Source organism: Agelaius tricolor, unplaced genomic scaffold (genome assembly GCF_023055355.1).
Source record: "Agelaius tricolor isolate 1412-34295 unplaced genomic scaffold, bAgeTri1.0.p SCAF_20, whole genome shotgun sequence".
NCBI lineage: Eukaryota > Metazoa > Chordata > Aves > Passeriformes > Icteridae > Agelaius > Agelaius tricolor.
Window position 1 is genome coordinate 7832053 of NW_027269280.1, and position 22380 is coordinate 7854432.

The 22380-nt window shown below is 38.4% G+C and overlaps 1 protein-coding gene across 3 annotated transcripts in view; it reads right to left on the reverse strand.

Moving 5' to 3' along the window:
• Positions 1–22380, reverse strand: part of LOC139598689 (septin-2) — a 34411-nt gene that overhangs the window by 10250 nt on the left and 1781 nt on the right. For all 3 annotated transcript variants that reach the window (XM_071445407.1, XM_071445404.1, XM_071445406.1), the window contains 10 exons: positions 18388–18438; positions 17185–17284; positions 15667–15753; positions 14957–15080; positions 10792–10926; positions 10219–10336; positions 6804–6905; positions 5842–5987; positions 4773–4856; positions 3790–3847 (listed from right to left, as the gene is read on the reverse strand). In XM_071445407.1, coding sequence (XP_071301508.1) covers positions 3790–3847; positions 4773–4856; positions 5842–5987; positions 6804–6905; positions 10219–10336; positions 10792–10926; positions 14957–15080; positions 15667–15753; positions 17185–17284; positions 18388–18414 — 981 coding nt within the window. In that variant the 5' untranslated portion in view covers positions 18415–18438. The remainder of the gene's footprint in view (positions 1–3789; positions 3848–4772; positions 4857–5841; positions 5988–6803; positions 6906–10218; positions 10337–10791; positions 10927–14956; positions 15081–15666; positions 15754–17184; positions 17285–18387; positions 18439–22380) is intronic.

Sequence of the window (22380 nt, forward strand, 5' to 3'; positions counted from 1 at the left end):
AATTCTCAGATAACAAAAGGCAAAAGAATAAACATAACCTTGGTATAAATGCCCCTTAGTTTACTTATGTCAGGTCTACAATTTAGTTCAAACAATCATGTAACTACTGCAGCAAACCAGAAAGGAAACAAACATTTAAAATGAGAGCTAAGGTTACAGAGTTAAAAGTGAACCATACATCTGGTTAATAGAATCCACAGCCTAAACAGAAACCACAGACACAGCTCTGCTGTATCTACAGGACTGCATCTCAATACTGACAGACACTACTCCTATTTAAACAACATGAACAACTTCTCAGATAACATGCAGGTATCACAGGAGGAGGAGAAATATTAAGAAATTAACAGTATTTAATTTCTTAATATTTCTCCTCCCGCTGATACGTTTCCCCTCTACCAAGTCTGATTATTTCTGCCCATGCCTTTACATAAGAAAGGCAGAAGTGAAGATGCTGCAAGAACAGGGAAGATTGAAAACTGCAGGCAGTGGATTTTCTACTGAATGTTCCTGTAAGAGTTCTTTTGATTAAAAACACTTCCAATATCAAAGAACACAAGTAATTTTGTTAACTGAAGACAGGAAAAAATATTCCTGATAATTTGGAAATGGGGCTACCATTAAGATAAATGTCTTCCATAGGACACATTCACAAAGAGCAGAGAGCAGAAGTCACTTAGGCCACAGTCACTGAGCTTTTGAAGGAGCGTGCACTGCTCCTTCAAAAAACAGCTAAAAACAACAAAAAAAAAGGCAATTGCTCAAAGAAAAAAAAAAAAAAAGCTTTTGCATTATAATTCCTCAGAGATTCCCATTGCAAATTGGAGTTTTCTTCTTAGGAAGTTCTCCGGGACTAAGAGACTAAGACTGCACACTTCACAGGGTAAGGCTGAAGCATTCTGCCCCCTTGCACTGAGCAGTAACATCCCACAAAATAAATTAAACTTTAGACCTGTTTTTATTTCCCTCAGGCCTGCAGGTCTTCATCAGCAGTCATGCTGTCTCTTCCCATGGAAGTTTGCCCCTTACCTCTCCAGACAAAGCCCAGCAGGGGCGGGCAGGTACCCGCACACATCTGTCCCATCCTCACAGGGTCACTGCTGCCCCCCAGCCTGGCAGCCCCAGTGCTGCTCCCCCTCCTGACTCCCACACTGACCCAGGGCTCTTTATCCCATCTGCCAAAGGGTTACACACCTTCAGAAAGCAGAAAAACAGAGAGAAAACAAGTTGAACATTGTGTTCATTCTACCATATCCAGCCCACTGCTGACCAACTTCACTGAAAGGAGAAGTGTGGAAAGATTTGCCCAAAGTCTCAGGGTAGCTCACTAGAGAAACCCAGAGGAGTTTATTCCTTGCTGTTTTCATATGTGATCACAGCCCTAACATTTTTCTGGAAGTACTACCTGTCAAAACCTTCAAAGGTTTTTATTAACAAGACATCTTCAGAGTAGGAAAAATACGGCACAAAACTACAAACTAAGTTTGTGCCCACTTATGCTACAACATCAAAATACTCTGTTCTGCATCATTTTTACAGTAAGGAACAAGAATATCTTTATGTCTATTTTCATTTTCCAGCTCTAAAAAAACCAGGTCATCATTTGCAAATGAGCAAAAGCACAACCAGACTAAGCAATAAATCCAAAATGACAGATTAGCAATCACAAATTGGCTGAACTGGGGACCACATCCTTTGGCATAATAAAAGACCATTTAGCAAAAGTGATGCCTTGATAAAGATGATCCTGGCAGTAGTTCAAGCATTCATTCCTTCCAAGGTTATATAAACCTCACCAAACTGTAAATAGAACATCAAGCACCGTTACTGATGGGAATGCAGAACAGGAGGGGAAATGGATATTTGTTTTCTCTGTGAAGGCCATGGAATGCAAGCCCATTTCCTCTGTGCCTCTTTCCTCCACAGATTTTTCCCAGTCTGAACCTTAGGGATGATTTGGAGATGAAGGGACTTCATACCAGCTTATCTACAGAAGATTCAGCAAAGCCTCTTGATCTCTTTGGAACAATAGAATGCAGAAGTTAAAAATGTATTTGTTTTTTCAAGTTCTAACCTAATCCCCTGCAACTTCAGCAGCAATTATTCAGAGATGATTAGCCCCAGAGGAAACTTACAAAGACTGTCCCCTGAGAAATTCAAAATTTCATCCCTTTAAACCATGTTATATAAAAGACACGTTACATATTTATATACTGGTCTATTTTGACCACTCTGTGCCAATGCATAAATAGAAAAAAAAAGTATATAATATATATATAGTGCCTGTCATATCAACAGTTTCCAGGGAAAATATTTATAGCAGACTTTCTTCAGACATAGATCTTAAAACAAATAGTTCTACAGGGATACCCAAAATTCTACTTAACTACTAGGCACATACAATTTACACAGTTCAAACAACAGGAGAAACAGTTATGCCTTAAATTCTTTAGGTCTACTTGTCTGCTTGGAATCATTAAGGAAAAATAGAAAAACAAACAATCTTTTCAAAAAATGCTCTTGACTTTTTGAAGCATTCAGTGCTGCTGGCTGTCAGCTGATGAGTTCCTGTTGCTTTGCACATGCCCCAGTAAATGGAGGCAGTTAATTTGTGTACAGAACACTTGCAGAAGTTCCACTCTTGTATGTGTACAGTCACAAGTGTGCTTATGCTGCTGAAATGCAGTTATATAGAGATAAATATGCAGCTCACTCAATTTCCAGTAATTCATATTATTAGCTACTAATTATGGTGATAATCAGCGGCTTCTGTATTTCCTTATAGGAAATTTTTTTCCTATATATAGCAACATGCCAGAGTTAGCCAATAGCTAACCAGGGTCAGCTATTTTTAAATATGGATGCTATAAGGGAAAAAGGAAATGCACAGACCAAAGTAAATTTCAAAAATTTCCATGTATGGGAATCAATTTTCCACCTCAGAAACACACAAAACTGTTTGTAGTTTTTTACTTTTTATTCCAAATCACTGCACAAGTGCAATGATCTTTCCTGCATTTATGGATGTGGATCCAAGCTGAATGGGATAAAAGAAGGATAAAGAGAAAAAAAAAAAACACTATCTTACAATTGGCAGTAAGTCTTCAGCTTTCACACTGCAAGTAGTATGCACTGGCAGCATACTGCTAGAATTTAAATACCAGGCTCAAAAATTTCTGAGTCTCTACAACTTCAACATAAAAACACTAAGTTAAAAGGCCTAGCAATAACTTGGAAACAGAGTGAGAAATCAGAGTTTGAAAACACCGATTTCATAAACTGACAGGCACAACAAAAATACTATGATGTAAGTCAAGGTTAAGATGAAAAAACACATGTATTAATTATATTATGGGATTTTTAAGACTCAAGAGCCTATTTCTACTCCATAGCCACAAGACATAAGAATAAATTTATTGGTAATGTGCTTGCAGTAAGCACCTGTACATCTGAAATTACATGAGACTGTCAGTCTATCCCACCACAGCACCCAGCATGTGTAGCTGACAAACAAATTGATTTCAAGACTTAAAATAACAAATATCCTTATGGAAAATTAGCACCCAAACAGGAAATGATAAACATTCTGCCTACAACCAGGAGTGCACACAGTACCTCCCATCCACAATGCAAGTCACTATAAACAAAACACTAAGTCCCACTTGCATGGGCAGGTTCTGCCTGTCATTTTGCACAACTCCAATCCTACCTGCCACAGGCAGCAGCTGATGCAGAAATTGGAACCTAGCATGGTTTATTAAAAAACAAGTTTTAGAAAGCTCCTCTTACCTCAGCCTCTTTCTGCTGGAGGATTCTATCCTTGTCCACCACTTCCTCTTCAACAGGCCTATTGAAGAAAAAAATGCATTGACAGCATAAAACAGAAGTAAAAATCTCCAAGAACAGATTCAAGACTCATATTTCAATTAATATCATATCATCAAAGTCTACATTCTTCCATACAGGCCAAATTAGGACATTTAAAAAATCATGCTGCCCTTTTGTAAAAGGCCATCTTTACCTCACAGACTCCTACTATTCACTCTCCATTTCTTAAAATTTGATTTCTTTACTGCTATATGGATTTTTAAATTTTTTTTGCAATTTACTTTAATGAAGAGATTTCCTTCACTATCCATCCATGGTACAAAAATCAACCACTAAAAAGCTGTGTAGGCTATTTCATCTTTAACATCAAAATGCTTTGCTGAATACTTGTAAAACAAGTGGAATGTGGACAAAAGTAAGTTACTATCCAAAAAGATGAAGCAAAGGTAGTTGTGCATTTTTTGCATTAAGTTGCCAAGGATAACCTTGCCAAGAACTAAAAAATATTTAATAAACTCCACAAAACACACAAAGTATCAGAAAAGATTGTTTGGTCTAGATTTGTCTCTTTAGCTACACATGAAGGAGCAAGAATGCAATACCTCCCTAAGAAGATAAACTGGGGCCTATTTAAATTTGCCCACTAGCATTCATTTTCTTCAAGCAGACATCATTACATAAAACCTATCTTGCTTGCAGGCACCTTCTTCCTGCACATTCCAATTAAAAGCATAGAGAAAAGGGGATTTAAGCTGCTTATAAGCACAGCACTTCGCTATATATCATTCCTCTTCAAGAAAAGCATTTCATACAAATTTCAGAATTCCACAGATTGGAATCTCATCAGAAGCAATTGTTTACAGCTGGGATTAGTTAGGAGGAAGAGCAGGTCCCCTGTCAGTGGGCAGTGAGGAGCAGCAGAGTCCAGGGCAGCCCACACTTACTTGCCAGTGCGTTTTAGCCTCTCGGAACGGAAATTCTCGTAGTGCAAGTCTTGGGTCACCTCCTGCAGGTCCTGCATGTGAGTCCTACAACATGCAAAGGGCTGTTGAACACTCAGCAAAGCAAAGAAAAACACCCTTTTATCTTCTGTTTTATCTAACTAATGTATTTACCAGAAAAGTAAATCGTTACAGACCAAGCCAGCCAGAACTCTGCTTCCAAGTTCATTGATCTTTAATTCATTCCTGAGTGCCCCACCAATATCATTCAAAGACCCAAAAGATGCTGTCCTCCTTTTGGTCATTATTATTTCAGCTGAGTTGTTTATACCAGTTTTTGCAGTATTAAGAACTTGCAAAGACAGTAATTCAGAAAGATACTTTAATTCCAAAAGTATTTTATTACTCTTAAGTGCTGTCAAATATCATTTGTAACTGGGAACTAGGTGGAGCTGCTTGGCTCCTACAGCAGCTGCCATTGCTTAACAATTTCCAATTGCCAAGAAAAAAAAAAGGAAAACCTGCTTGCTCCCAGTGCCCAGCAGAGGGCAATCCCTGCCCAGTGCAGACCCAATTTGGAATGACACAACAGAATTCATTTCCAACAATAGCAAAACATCGTTTTTAAAAAAAATCACTTAAAACCATTTACGCAGGCAGAATATCCGTATCATAACGGGGTGGGGTATCATATTTAACAAAGGATTTCCCCTACTGCCAAGAAAATTGCACTCTGCTTTTGGAATACTCCTCACTTTGAAGGACATTTTAAAAGCCTCTCTGCCCCACCAACTGCATATAACAAAACTTCAGTTGGTGCGTACAGCCATCAGATAAGTTTACATAAGGCATAAAATCATCACATATATCTGGCAACATAAAATATAGAAAATATTTTCTGAATTGAGAGATCAGAGGGTACAGCAGAAAAATAAGCTGCAGGGGACTAAAATGTAACTCTATGCTGGCATCAGGGCTAGTTTTAAATGAAGGAATGAACGTTGCCATAGGTTTGTAGCCATCGTGGCAGTTACGTCACCACAGGAGATGGGATCACTTTAGCATTACTCACACCAGCATTGTGCGCAGCTTGAGGAAATCATTGTGCTCTGGATTTTCAACCTCAACAACTCCCCAGGGATACAGGCGGCCTCTGATTTTTTTCCCCTTCACCTCAATAAGTTGATTGGATCCAATAACAGCGAAGGGAATGCTGGCCTAGTTGAGACAGAAAAAACAAGTTACTGTTTTGATTTTTGGCTGGTTAGTTTTTGTATTTTGCTTTGTCTTTCTTTTAAAGAAAGCACAACAATTCAAGCAACAGGCAAGAGAGGGGGAAAAGAAATGTTGACAAACACTCTCTACTAAAACCCTCTCGCTTTAAAAAATGAACAAATCCCATTTTAGACAATGGAACCTCTCCTTATGAGCACCTGTAGCTGTGTTAGGGTCAATTTGTTTTAACAGAGGCCCAGAAGGAAATGACGCCTCACTTTAGGAACACTCAACTGTTGTTCAAGTACAGTTTGGGCATAATGTGTCATCTGACATAACATCATGCATGGAGAACAGCCAACAGAAACATACTTCAGATGCAGAGTGAAGTAGCTAGAAAGAGAATTTCAGACACATTCTTCAAACACCTTTGCAAGCACAAAGAGGAAATTACTTCAGTAAAACCTTGATTATCTGCTTTAACACAAGGCAAGTTGTTAATTAGTACAGCAACTATAACACCCACAATCTCTCTCCTGGCTCACATGTTAAAACGTTTGAGTCAGAAAACAGACTGCAAATACCAGTTCATGGTGAACACTGGTTTACACTTAAAAGAGGAAAGAAGAGAAAGTCATGACACACTACACTTGGAATTCTGATGAAGCAGAGACTGGAATAAAAGGGATTATAATTCAGAGTCAACACACAAAGGAAACTGAAATTTTTAACACATTGTGAAAGGAATAAAGTACCTTTAGGCATGTTGTAGATTGAAGAACTACAGCAGCAAAATTATAAACTAGGAGTGAAACTTGCCTTTAAAACTCTAGTTTGTTCTTTAAACTCTTCATCTTCATCAGAATCTGCATCAGGGAGCTGATAAATCCTAATGCCATGTTCAGAAATCTCATCCAGAACCTGAAAGTTTGCAAAAAAGAAAGAATAATACTCTTAATTCATTGAAGAGGTATTCAGTTAAAAATATATGAAATTGATTAACTAGCCTGTCACAAATATTCACCTGACTCAGGGTCCAAATTGCAAAATAGCACGGGCTTGAAGAATTTTTAAAAGGCACAAAAGATAAATGTATTTTTGGAAAACACAGCAAGTAAATAATTTAAAAATGACGTAAGATTTACAAGGCAAATACAGAAGCAAAGTGAGGTTAATATGAAAAAAGAGTAGAAATAACAAGAAGGAATTAATTAGTGACAGAATCAAAACCATTCACCCTGTGTCAAAATATATTTTTGTGCATTTCATACATTCAAAATCTGTAGAAGACAGTGCCTAGTGCCTCTAGAATCAAAAAAGATAAAAGCTTATTATCCGCTTAAACTGAAGAAAGTCATTAAAAATCCACTAAGAAAAAGATCCTGTTCTTAAACAGTTTTCATTAATGTCTGAGGGTAACATAAAAAAATACAGTATCTGTATTCCTGGGCACATTCTTTTCCTAATGAAATCACTGCAGGGGTGAGCAGCCAGCATAGCCCCAGGCCTTTTGCAGTTTCAAAAGGTGGCACAAGTCAATTCCTTTTTCAAAACCAAAGAGACTGTTTCTGCTGCCCCACTACTGAATATACTTAAGTCAGCTCTTGTCACTGCAGCAAATGCACTGACAAGATTTACTTTCAGTAAAGGAAGCGTGGTGGTATAAGGAGAACACAAAGATTCCACAATGACTCTCTCCAAAGGGATCCTGGATGTTTCAGCAGAATAGGGGAACTGTGCAAACTTCCTAGAGCAGCAACTGTAACCCCACCAAGAGCACCTGGACCAAGCAGCTGCCCTGCTCAATGAACTCTCAGCACAGACAAAGTGTGGGCAAATTCAGGGAGAGTTTTAAAGTAATGGTAAAAATATTCAGAAGAGCCTATGTAAGGACTTGTGATGCCATTACTGTGTATACAACTGTAAATTAACTTGGTAGCATGAAAACAAGCAGACTTTAAATAGAGAGGTCTTAATGAACCTTCTCTGAGTATGGCTGGGTTCCTCCATCTTCTGTCATGATGGCAACTGACAGCTACAGTATAAATGAAAATTGTCCAACCAGAACTTGGTCATTTAACAGGTGTTTAAAAGAAAACAATTCTCCAGACCATTGGCAGAGGAAAGACCATGTATGAGCCACAGCTGTTCCCTGACATTGTTTTCCTGCCAGGTATATAAACATTCCCCACACTCACACACGCGTGCACTGAGTACCACGAGCCCCCATCTACACAGAGAGCAACATTTTATAGAGAGAAAAGAGATTTGGGAGTAAGTGTTGTAATTAAATAAGACATTCACACAATGACATTTAAATCAATGGATTTTGTTACTATTTTGCAAAATAAAAGAGAACTGTCACCAAATGACAATAAAAGATGCACAGCTGGGATGGGTGGGGCAGCACTGCAGTTCGATGCCTTTAAGTAGTTGCATAAAACAAGAAAGCACATTTAACCTGGCTGAGATCTTTGAGATAAAATGCAAGTGGAACAATAACGGGAAAGCCAACAGCAAGGGGTGCTAGAATAATATATTACAGCTGTTAAACCTAGTGCTTTCCTGAAAGGAAAAAGAATTGCAATAAAAACAAACTGTATTTTATGCTCCTAACAATGAAACAGCATTTTGCTTCTTCAAATCTGAATTTTATTGGCCTCAGAGGATTCTGTGTTCCTAAAGATTAGCCTTCCCATGGGAAATTAAAAAAAAAGTCAAAATATTAGTTCCCCTCTCATGAAGTCATTCTTTTGAGCATGTTTCCTTAGCACCCTTGCATGGCACAGCTTGTGAAACTGTCTTGCATTTCTTCCCACTCAAGAGTTTGAAAAAATAACTTTGAATTCCAGAAAGCCCAAACAGGAATTACTCCAAGCTGGGTTTCCTTTGCAAGCACCACAAGCTAATCTTGCTGCTTAATCCATAGCGGCAAAACAAAAACATTTTACTTCAGATTGATGGCCAAATGGCAGAAACATCTAAAAAAAGTAAGACTTCAAGCTGCGTCAGCAAAGCAGGACTTTGATTCCTACTCTTGATTAGAGACTCTGTTGGCCAAGATGCTTTGAGTTAGAACAATATACAGTAGCTTTGATTTTCAAAGCTTTGGAAGCACATTATACATTTGACTTAATATAAACTCAGTTTGCAGAGTGACCTTTACCAGCAGTACAAAAATAATAAAACTTGTTTACCTGCTCCCTAACCACTCCCTTAGACTACAGATGCCCTTCTTCTTGTTGTACTTAGCAGTGCATAAATGTGGTGTCCATATGTCTAAGTCCAGACTGTTTTAAAGATCAGTTAGTTAAAAGTTGGTTAAATTCCCAGTGAACTGTATTTTTAAATAATTAATGTTCCACTTAAATGCCTCCTTCAAATCTTTCAACATCATTCTGCTCCCAAATGCTGAACCAAAAAGTAAGGAACTGTGAACACTGAGCCTGAAGTACACTGCTGAATGGGTGAATTATGGGGGTTTTAGAAAAAGTGGCAGCTACACAAACAGTGTGAGATAAAAATCTTTCACAAAGTCATTACAGTAACAGAAAAGGAAAAGCAATAAAACCTGCACAATCAGCCACATTTTTGCTTTATGATTTCCCTATGAGCTCCTTCAATTTGAATGCAGTGCACCTGTCGTTACCTTATAGTATTTGTGGAGGAACAAAATTAATGTTCAAGAGCTGGGACAGAATTTCTCCCAGCAAGATTCAAAGGTTCTTCTTGTCTCAACGAACAGACTTTTTTAAATTTCCTTCCTCCTTTCACCTGGTTCACCATAAAGCTGCTCATTTCTGTACAAGTACCTCCTTCTCTCTTCAGTGGATCTTTGCCTGCATTGCAGACAAGGTTCATACAGTCACACTGTCCCCACTTTTGACTTTCTCAAGCACTAAGGGGCACTCTGGCCACTGCTCTCAGAGAGCCAGTCTGAAACATCTCCACTTCTCCTTTCAGGATTGTTTGAACCCTTGTATCTTAGATATCTAAGATACCCATGTATCTTAGCACTGCTTTGCTAAGATACATGAAGCCAAGAACAGCCACATTCTTAGCAAGTGTAACTGGCAAAGCACATCAGACTTCAGTGAAGATTTCCCACCTCACACTTCCCCAAGATTAGGTCCTTGGCCAATATCATTTACCCCTCTTCAATTAGAAATTACTTTATATTTGGCTTTAATATTGTATGGGTTGCTCTGTTCTCATGATCAAGTGTTAGACCTACTCTTCTCTTCAGCCTCTCCCTCTCCTTCAGTGTCAGGGTGTCAGCCTTGGCAATCACAGGGACAATGTTGACCTTTCCATGAAGAGCCTTCATGAACTCCACATCTAATGGCTTCAGTCTGCAACAAGCAGGGAAAAAAATATTTAAAATAACCATAGAGTCTTGTGTTGTTTTATAACAGACCAAATGTATTAAAAATTATTTATTTCAAGTGTCCACATAAGCAGTATTTTCATAATAAATTAAGCCATTAAACTTAATGCCCTCGCTTATCAACTTGGTTGTGCAAAGTTGTAATTAAAATTGTCTCTATATAATGAAGTGGATGTTAAAAGCATTTATGCTTCTGGGTGATAAACAATGAAGTAGACTGCCTTGAAACAATATTAAATGCAAAAGGAGACAAAGTAAAGGAGAGCACTAATTTCCATGGACTGTTTTAATTGCACTAACTGCCAGGTTGGGAATTCAATTAACATTACTACTAAGTTACCAGTTCAAGTAATGAACAGACTTATGAACTGTTATGAAGGTACAACACCCTAAAGTACAAAAGCTCAAGCTTTTTCTTACCCATGCCCAAAAGGAGAGATGAAGTAGAAGCAGCAGTGGACTCTGTTGTCGATGATGTGGCGCCTGTTCAGACCACTCTCATCATGGAGGTATCGCTCAAACTGGTTGTCAATGTAGTGGATAATTGTTTTGAAGCTGTGGTATGGGAGGGGGGAGAAAGACAGGCATCTTACATCAGCTTTAAATAATAAGGAAAGAATCAAAACACTACTATTACAGAAAATTCAATTTCCTAGCATTTTATCCAGTACTGAGGAAAAATATTTTGATAATGCAAAAGGGTGTTTTCATAACAACCACTAAGTGTCAACTTACACCTAGAGCCAATTTCAACTGTTACTCTGTTCACTGGATAAAAAGTTCAAGTGCAAGCTCAGAAAAAAGTACTTGGTGCTGAGACAACACAGGAACAGAAGACTGAGGATCTTTCTGCATTTTTTTCTGGTGGTAGGGGCTGAAGATTTGTTTTTAAACTGGTTGATGAATGACATATCCCGGATATCCTCTTGATTTACAACCCTGACCCTAAAGCCAGGTTTCTATAGTTACCTCTGAAAATTCTGGTATTCTGTTAGAATTAAGTACAACTACATTTGCAAGTCATGCACTCAAGCATCACATGATTTATTAAGCTATTTTTGTTACCTTACAGAATTCTTTTCTGTTGGCAAAGGAAAAAACTACTAAGTTCAAGGCAATTTAAAATATTCCCTACAAAGAAGTAAATGAGCACAAAATCTGATCACAGATTAATCAGACCCAGAGAGCAGTGACTAGAGAGAAAAGAAAGCAACACAACTGAGAAGATCATTTTAAGCTATTCCAGAGCATGCAGACACCTGCAAACACCATTTATATAAAAGGACACTTTATATTACGTACTGCAGGGGAAGGGAAGGGAACAGCTGATGTAGATAAGCTGAGGCAGATGATTGTGTATCATGAACATGTCTTAAACTACTTGAGAAAAAACTAAGCAGAAAGCTTGAGAAATAGGAACACCCATATTTCTGTTGCTGAGAAAACACAAACTTGATGAGATACATTTAAGGAGGAAACAGAACAGATAAAAGAAAATTAATAATTTGGAAAATGAACACAGAACGCTGGCAAACACTGCAATAGGCAGCAATGTTTTACCCAGGGCTGCATGGCTGCAAAGGAGATAATAAAAGAAAGTAACAAGAATGATGGAAGAAATCCTGGAGGGAATTTGATTCTCTAAAGCTAAGTAAGCTTTTGGATTGAGAAGGAATAAATCCATGGTAGAATATATACACACACATTTACATCATTGCAAGATTTGGCTATTCTAAGTCATATCACACAAGACAACAAAGCAAAAGACTGAATTCACTGGGTTTTGACCTTAGTGCTACTCATTAGGAAACAGCATCTTAATATCTAAATGTGCTGAAATACATCAATATGGTTTTTGTTCCTGTTAATCTTGAATACCTCTCTTAGCTGGTAAAAGGTAACGAGACTGAAGACGTACAAATATTAGGGCAGAAACCAAACACGAACAATGGGAAAGAACTGTCACACATTTCTCTGGCAATGCCATTAGTTGACGTGCAGTTTTCTAGGTCTAGCAGCTCTGATTTTCCCTGTAAATACAGTGTCAGTGTCCTGTACCTCCTGACTTCCGGGAAACACCTGGCTTACACCACACTGCTGTCATTGCATAGGAGAGAGCACATCCTGTATTCTAACAGCAAACAACACAAACGCTGCATTTAAGCCCACTGGGGGAAAATGAACAATATTATCAAGCTGCCAAAACCCATAAAATATAGCCTTAGTCAGTTTATGAAAAAAAAAGCAAAACAAGAAAGAAAAAAAAAGTTTAGCAGCAGCCAAGGAGCTGAGAGCAGCTATCAAAGAATGACCTGTGACACTGCAAGCAAGATGAAATAGAGTGTGATCAGCAATATCTAACAAGTTCACTCATAGTCTGTTTTTGTCAACCACTTTTTTGAGGCCAGATATCAAAGTAAATCTAAGCCTCAAGCAATTTTTTTCCTCCCTTGATTAGATCCCCTCTGTTCTGATGGAAGATGTTATTTTAAGGACACACTTCTCTCATGATCCCAATGTACTTATGCATGGAATGATGCTGAATGTGTCAAACCTCCCACCACAAAGAATTTTGCTGTTCTCCAAACACACCCCTAAACTGATGCCAATCCTAGCTGTGGGTCTGATTCTAGAATACAGAACTCCGGCCAGCACTAAAGCTTCACACAGAATCTTTAAAAAATCACCATGGTTAACTGTGGTTCACCTCCACCTTACCTTTCATACTGTTTTAAGTACAATAGCATCCAGAAAACAAGAATTACACTACTTCAGAAAGGGTATTGTAATAATCTATAACAAATCACTTCCCAATCCAACACTGGTGTTTTTCCAATCCAATCCAATAGACCTCCTAGACACACTCCTACTAGCACAGAATCCTAATCAGTACGTTTTCTTTGACATAAAATACATAAAAATTTACCTCAGCTCCTATCCCTGAAAGTCAAACTCTAAAATTTAGCCCTTTCATCAATGCACAGAGACTAAAAGCCATTAGGGAACCTACTCAGGAGAAAGATATTTGAAACTCTCCCAGCAATTGCTACCTCCTAGAGACAACGTGCCACTTTGATTTACCTGTGTTCAAAAACAGCCTTAGTAAAATTTGTCACCTTGAAAAACAAGTAGTGTGCATAAATTACAGCCTTCCCAAAAAAAAGGGCTTTATAAATCTTGGATCATGATCAGCACTATCTACTGGTGAACCATGATTGGAGTAAATGCTCCTGAACACAAACATAAGTTCAAGAACATGAACTTGCTCCTTCCTCTGAACTAGCAAGGAAGGAAGGTGGTTGCTCTGGGTTAGTCTTCACTACAGCTCAAAACAAAGGGTCTGCCCATCCAAGTCCCCAAGACATCCTGTAAAGGTTAAGAGACTTTGTCAAAATGACATATGCCATGGCTGAAAGGCTTTTCATGTGACATAACTGGACTAAAGAGATACAAAATAAAAAGATGCAGTTAATGGTAAGATGTAAGTACTATTTGTTCCTGTAGTGTATTTGATGTTTCATATTTGTCACATAAAATCACGCATAACTTGTTCTACTCAGCTCTGAATCACCACAGAATGATTCTATTCAGAAAACCTCCAAAAAGAAAGGGGAAAATCTGAACACGTAGGTCTCTAAGAAACATCTGAGCAGAATAAACAAAGGGCATTAGAACACAATCAACAGGAAGAGCTCTCTCTAACACAATGCACAGGCTGCAGAGCTCTCAGCTCCAGCGGAAGGAAGCTCTAGTCAACAGTGCACAAAATAAGCAAGACCATGATGCAGCCCAGAAAGATGCATTTGTGTTATACCAAAAGTTCAGTTTTTTTCAACTTACTAAAGTAGGAAAAGTGGGAGGAAAATAAAAATCTCACTAGAGCTTCACTTTCAGACTTTCATTTAGTGTATTACAGAACTTCACTGCCTTCACTTTTGCTGTGTTCCTACATCTACACCATAGAAAGAAGAGAAAATCCATCTGATAAAAGCACACTGCAGATACATCATTCTGTCACTGAAAGATTGCAAAACATTCTATTAGCACTATATATGTTTATTTTATCTGCTAATTATCTATTTCCTGGTCTTTAAGTGAAGGACTCAAATCAACCTGTATTAGCTTTATGTTCCATTTCTCTGCACAGTGATCCTTTAAAGATTGTCATTGATATTTAGGCCAGAGAGAGCCAAGTGGTAACTTCATCATAAAAAACCACCACTTCTACCCAAGTTGCTGGTAGTACATATAGAGGACAGGGAATGAAAAGAACTGTCCTAAAAACATGGAAACTGGATGGACCAGAGACACAGAAAGTAAAAGACAAAAAGTTTCCCCCCACCAGAATTTTGTTCTATTGGAAAGGCCATAGAGACAAAAAGCTGACTGCAGTGCTCAGAGAAAATTTTTGAAGGAGAGGCTGTTAATTTTGAGGCAGAATCATAGACACACCCTACAAAACTTGTAAAAACATCAGAAGTGTTTAGAAAATTGAAACTGGAAGTTGTAGAAAGTACCAGACACACTAGAGTAGTGTTTGTGTAAGACACACACTTTATTAACAAAGCAGGATTTCCACACATACCAGTCCTGGCTGTTAATGGCATCTCCATATCCTGGTGTGTCAACTACAGTTAAACGCAGCTTCACCCCTCGCTCCTCTATCTCTACTGTGGAAGCTTCGATTTGAACTGTCCTCTCTATTTTCTCTAAAATAAAGGAACATTTGGATTGTTATTTGCCTATCAATTCCTGCAGAGACCCCCAGAGGAGGAACTGCAAGCTCAAGGTGTGTAACCTGCATGACATAAAATATTTTATCAAAATACACAAAGTAGTAAGCAGAATTTAACACCACGTTTTTGTAAGTAAACAAGAAACCATGAACTAAAACATGGGTTTACTTATGACAATGTGCAAAAATAAAATAATAATACTCAAAAGCACAATAGATTCTTTGTCAAAAGGTTATTTACACCTCTAACCAGGATTTAAGGCACTACAGACAAAAAGCAGTGAGAAGAAATGGAGATTAGAGCCAAACCACATTTAGGTATATTGATACCTAAAAGGTTTGGGAGGTGATTTTTTTAATAGCAGCTGATAAAGAAACAAAAGCTGTCTTTGAAAGGAAATCTAAATAAGAAAATGACAGTTCAACAAAACATAATTTAGAAAATTTAAATACAGCATGACAAAGTGGTGTAATGGGTAAAGAATGAAGCAATACTAACTGAAAGAATAAGAAATTTTATAGGGTGGAGTGTGCTGGAGGAACTGCAAAACCACATTTACCTGCAGCTCCAGGAATATAACGTTCTGGATAAAGATCAGTCAGGAACAGACTATTAATTAGAGTGGATTTTCCTAAGCCAGACTCACCTACAAACAAAATAATTCAGGTTATTAAGCACATATACTTTTTACTCCAAGATTTTTAAGGCACCTTGTCTTTCTCCAAGCCCACATTATGGAGGAAAAATAATTTGTTCATCAGGATCCACCCTAGCTTTTGATATAAAAACATCAAAGGTTCAGCTAAGCACTTTGAAAACACCGGAAAAACAAGCCTCCAGTGTTTTCATAAATGTAACATGAAAATTGTAAGTTTACTGTAACAGATGTCACAATAAAAGCTGAAAGGTCATACAGCACTTGGACTATAGATCTAGAGATAGCTCAGTTACTTGAGGGAAATTACAGCTTTTTCATTTCAACTTACAGAATCAGGAGCTGTAACTCTCCTGCTGAAAATTTCTGAGAGCTTGAAGGTTTTCCTAAGCTACAAATTGAACTTGGAACACTGCTGGGAAGACAAATGAGTGAAGCAATCCCAAATAGTCAAGTTTGCACCCTTACACTTAAGCCCATACAAGTTCCATGAAACTGAAAATCATAAAGCAAATTATTTAAAATTCACCTGAGTAGTTTCATAATTCTGTAACTTCAAATGATAAAAATTTTGTCCTACATCTAAGTAACAAAGTTAAACGTGTAAATTTAACTACTAAATCTGAGTTGCAAAAAATTGCTTGTTTCCTAACTCAAGGAATCAAAGGAGCCAGCATTTAGGCCAACTGGCCACATTATTTTAGATGCTCCTAACCTGATATTAGAGATGAAAAAATTACTTGTATTTCTCATCACAAACTACACGACACAAGAACTCTACAATTATCACGAATTACCTGTTTATCTCACAAACACTGCTGAATACTGTCACCAAGTAATCCCAAATGGTACTACAGAGCACATTTTCATTTTTCAGACTGCTACAAGAGGGTAACTGTGGACTCCTTTTGCACACACAAACCATTGAACTGATTTAATGTAAACATAATTCAACATCACTAAGAAGAGCTTTGAGCCTAAAGGACTCTCCATCAAAGAGACTCAGAGGTGCTCATTGACAGAAAGGCAAATTACAGGTTTATCTCTGACACCAGAGTGAGTCAGTACAGAACAGCAGAAAGCACAACAGCAGTATCACCATTTCAACAGCAGGACACTCACTGGGTGCATTCATGCCTTCAGTGGGGAAACAAGAGAAAGATTAAACAACCACCCCTGTCATCTGACAATGCATCAGGAATGCCAAAATGTCCTGTTGGCTCCAAGTCATCATCTTTAACCACTATAAATACTCCCTCCTACTGAACATGACAAAACAGTAACAGATGTAACTAGAAAGTGTATAGAGGTTCAAAGCGTTTTCTACTGCTAACAGTCAATTGCTAAGTAGGAAGATGCACGCATCTATGTGAAAGAAATGTTGTTGTATAACAGTCAAAAATACTTAAAGAGCTCACTTACCAACCACCATGAGTGTGAATTCAAAGCCCTTCTTCACAGATTTCCTGTGAACCTGGTTGGGCAGATTAGCAAATCCCACATAGCCTGCCGAGTCGGAAAACTGACAAGAAAAAAAAGGTTGAATATAAATGAGGTCCCTTTCCCCCTAAAAAGCTGAAAAAGGGTTTACTTGATTCTACACAATGAAGTGCAGGGGTATATAAAGCACAAGGAAGAATAGAGAATGAAACCATTTTTGCTGCAATAGCAAAGCAGACCTTAAAAAGGCTCATTTACCAAGCAGGCTGATATAAATAGAAATCAGATAAGTACCTTGAGCTACACAAACAAAAGTCTCCCCTTGGATAAAATAAAAATAAAAATCTGCAAACTTGCAAGAACACACTATTATTAATCTCAAGAAATAAATACAGCTCAGAATAAAAAATACTGTTCAAATTTGGTGTCTGCTGCTACTATCCTCTATAAAAATAATGCATATGCTTACAGGTAAAAAACAAGAACATTATACTGCTGGGGGGATTACTGAGATACAATCACACAAGAGATGTATCTTTTGCTGGTTAAGTTGTTCACCTATCTTCACAATCTTTAACTTCTAACACAAAAGCAGGAAAAAGAAACATGTCTGAAAAACTTATCAGAGAGATTTGGGCTATAAACAGGGCAGTCTGCCCCAACATCTGTTACCCATCAACTGAAAACCTCATAGGAGCCTAAATAAGAACTGCAGCCACCTGATTTAGGGACCTGTGGGCTATCTGCAACCAGATGAATTCTTCACAGATGAGTTTATGTTAAGAACAGGTGAACAGGTTTTTTACAATGCCATACACTTCCAGTGGTGTGGGGGGATACAAGGGAAATCACTTAAAAGATAATTACTTATTTGCTAACAGTCCTTTTAATGCCCATCCAGGTGGGCAAAACACTACGAATGAAGGTTTGTCACATGAAATTTCCTTAGGTGAAGGTACCATTTTAGGTTTGTAAGCAGAGACTGAATGTCTGGTGAACACCAGAAAGTCCATCACTAGGATCACATGCAATCTCTGTTTCAACTAAGCAGTTGCTTTTAAGAAACACATCTGAAGCAATAAGGTATAATTTATTCACAATTTTAGCATTTCAGTAAAACTACAAATGCTTTCAGAAGTTAAACAGATTGTAGACAAAATATTAGCTATGCAGCCATCTCTTTACCTTTACTTTTTCACCGGACTGAGACATGTTTCTTCACTTCAATTTTCTTCACTGGAAGAAAAAAAGCCATAGTGCATGTTAGCTGACTTGAAGATTACATTATTTTTAATTTTGAACTGATCACATTCTATTCTAGTAGAATGAAATGTCACATACTCAAGGATTACCAGAACAAACAAGCCATAATCAAAATGTCTTCCCTCTGAAATAAATCACAGGAATACTTAATTTAAATACTTAAAAATTTCAAAACAGAAAAATTCCTTTAAAATGCAAAATATTAAAATTTAGTATCATAACAAATTTTCACCCATCCTGTCCTTGTAGAAGGATGGTTCACAGATAGGTGAATGCAATGCAAATGTTGTCCAGACATTACATTTGAGAATGATTACCACACCCAAAAATTCTCATGAGAACAGGACACCTACATGATTCCCAGGTAAGGGTCAGAACATAACATTATTTTCAGTGACTTCAAAGTGCTGTTGCTGAACAGGACACTACACTTGGCCAACCCATGCTGGACGCAAAAAATTCCTGCCAGGGTGAAGGACTATCAAAAGAGATTTGTTCTTCAGTTTCAGACACCCAGAACAGCTGGACTTTGGCAAGGCCTTATCTCTTTACTCAAGGATGTTAGCTGTGCTATAGATTAGTTACCAGGGCAAGAGCAAAGCCCTTTCATTTAGAGCAGCCCCAGAGCAGGGACAGGAAACGCAGACACGGCAGAAGCACTTCACAGCTTGGTTTGTTGACAATGCAGCTCTTGGCCTGGAAAAGTAGGGAAGTGACCTAGGCAGGCACCTGTGTGTTCAGACCTTCCTGTTGGGTAGCAGGAGTCATTTTAGCAGGATACAGTCCAGTTTCTGACACTGGCAGTTTGACAGTCAAATTCTGGCAGAGTCCAAGCTCTGGACTGAAGGAAAAGTCAAAGTTAGCATAATTGCTGCTTGGAGTTCTAAAGAAAACAGATCTTCAGTTCCCATGGTATTTCATTTGCCCTGCAGCAGGCATTTAAAATCCTGGCAGCTGTGCAGGTACCAGCTACCCTATAAGCAAGGAAAGTTGTTTTTTTTTCCTCCTCACGTTTCCCCCATACCCAGCTCATTTGCTTTTACTAATGAAAGCCCAATGTACCCATTGCTGGAAAATAGGGAGGTCCTCATTCTAATCATCTGTCAGCCTCTAATTGTGTATTCCTCAAAACATTCTGGAAAGCATCCCTTAAGAATGGTTTTGAAAACCAGAACTTCTTTTCCTTTGACCAGTATGCAAAGGCTCATTCCAGCCTCCAGCCAACCATTGTCACAGATCCTTAAAAACACTCACAATCCCACTGACAGAAGTAACTCTGTTGACATCTTGTTTCTAAGTTTGGAAACCTCTGTTGTCACCTTGTCAATAAAATTAGTAACATAGTTCAAGAGTTTAGAAAAGCTCATAGTTACTGAGTGCCAATGTAGAGATACCTGACCCATTTCTCACAGTAATGACAGAGGAGAATCACCCAGGCCCACTGCCCATAGATAAAGGAGAGACAGGGGGATGATTCAGGTTTCAATATGTATGGCAAATTCCCTACCTCTACTTTAAGCTGACAGTGGAGTCACATCTATTGCAGCATTACTCAAGTTACTTGATTAAAAAGCAGAAGAGTCAAAATTGCCATCAACTGATTATGACACACACAGCCTCAAAGTGGGTCTGTTATCTCATAAAGAACATTTTTTCATAAAATCATCTGTTCCACAAGTACAGCTTACAAAACCTGTTTCCTACAAGGCAAACCACATCACCTTGTGTCTTACTCTGACTGAAAATTGCTGTAGGCAAAGCAGCAGCCCAGCTGCTCTGATCATGACTGCAGCTCACACTTCCAGTTAGTGATTTCCCAATGTCTTTTGTTAGAATAGAAACGTGCTAGCCAAAAGTTACCTCAACAACAACAAAAAACCCCACAGAAACACCTGCTGTTCCACAGCAGTTAAGGTGCCAGGGTTCATTTGGGAGCTCAATTGCTCAGCCTTGACATTTTGCAATTCCTAATACTGCCCTCATGAGGATTCCTCGAAAATCATTCCACCAAACTTCCCTGGTGACCATGTGCTGCCTTCCCAAAGCTCTACCATACAGTACAAATCAAAACCTCAGAATGAACAAAGTGCCACATGTTAAATCCTCTTTCAGCACCAAACAAGCACAGCACTCCCAGCACTGCTCACCAGTGAGAGCTTGGCACTGCACCAGTCCCTGCTGTGCATCAGTGAGCACAGAAACTCACAGCTCTGTCTGCACACAGCTGACTCAAACACCAAAACAAGGTGAAGCTGAGTCTCTGACAACACTCTGGGGAGTTCACACACCTGAAAATTGTAGCATCTAATTTCATATCAATTGTCCAAACAAAATGCATAAAAACCCCCACAACTGAGGCAAACCAGAGCAAGAACCGTATCTGCTCCATTTTCTTTAGACTTTCAAAGTACTCCTTCAATCAGTATAAGATAAGCAAAACAGCACATACAAAACAGTTCAAGGAGAAAGGAATAGATAACATACATTTGCAACAACTTACAAAAAAGCAGTGAAACTTTATCTGTAAATAATGCTGGGCTTTATTTAGCAGGCCTAGCAGTAAAAAAGGGACACTGTGCTACAGCACAGGAATGTCCAAATCTGGTTTTGAACAGTGAATAATGCAACAAAGTTTCATTTTGAATTCCAACAAACTCCTATCCTGAACAATTAGATGTTGGCAATGCAAAGGAGCAAAGTGCCACTGAGTTCAGCTGCAGCTGGAACGTGCCATCCCACTGTCCTCTGCTAAGAGCAGCATTCCGGGGAGACAGAAAGAGAGGAGAAGGAAAATGGGTCATTTCCTTTGTTCCTGTCAGGATGCAAGAAGTAAACTGTGAGGAACAGGCAGACTGGGAGCTTCTCAATAGGAGCCAGCACAAAGAAAGCACTACAAACATGTACAAAGAGCCTGGCCATATAAGGATATCAGACAACATTTTCAAATAATCACTTCTGAGTGACCTCACAGCCATCTTGACAAGCAGAACAGCCCTCCTGATTGCTCAAATGAAGCTTCTTCCTTCTGTCAGAGGCTGTATAACTCAGATACTTTTTGGCAGTATTTAATAGCCACAGACAGGAGTAAAGACTTAAAGAGGTTTCCCAGTGCTGGAAATGGTCTCAACAGTATCAGCATTCTGAAGCCACTTTTCAGATTTAAAGCAGAGAGAAACACCAAGATATATCAGTAAAAAAGCACTATTTGTGGTTTTTCACTAAAAGAACTACAAAACCCAAGGAAGAAATGTCAAATCTGAGTCACATCAATAATAATAGAAAAAAATGGCATGATTCTGTGAATCACTGAGTTCTAACAAATGCATCCAGCACAGTCTGTTCTGTGTGCCATGTTTGTTCCTGGCATGTCCTCACCTCCACTGTGGGAAACCTCCTCCAGATGAACAATCCCAGATGGTTTCATTTTTTCTCTTTAGAAATAGGTATTATCAATTGAAGGAATGCTCTTTTACACCATAACAGTTCTGCTTTACTCTTATTCAGGAAAATGACTGCATCACTTCCACCAAACATGGAATTTACCGAAAATGCAACAACCCAGCTGTGACTTTTCCAGACAGACCACGCTATGGCTTGGAACTGATGTTCAGAGCTCATAAGTTCTACAGACTTCCTTCTGGTATTGTGTTTAAACCAAGGAAACTGTACAGGGATTACTACTGGGAATGCATCAAAATTTGGAACATGCCTCTGACTCAACAGCACACATATGCACAGCAAAAGGAGCAAGGACTAAACAGGAGTTCAACCAAGTATGAGCACTGTTCTTAAAAGGTCAAGAAAAAGCAAGACACGAACCTAAAGCTCTAATCTTAAATATTTTATTTAAAGCTCCATTTCAATGCTAACACATGACTCTAAACAACTTCCTTTCATACTGTTTTATCAATGAAA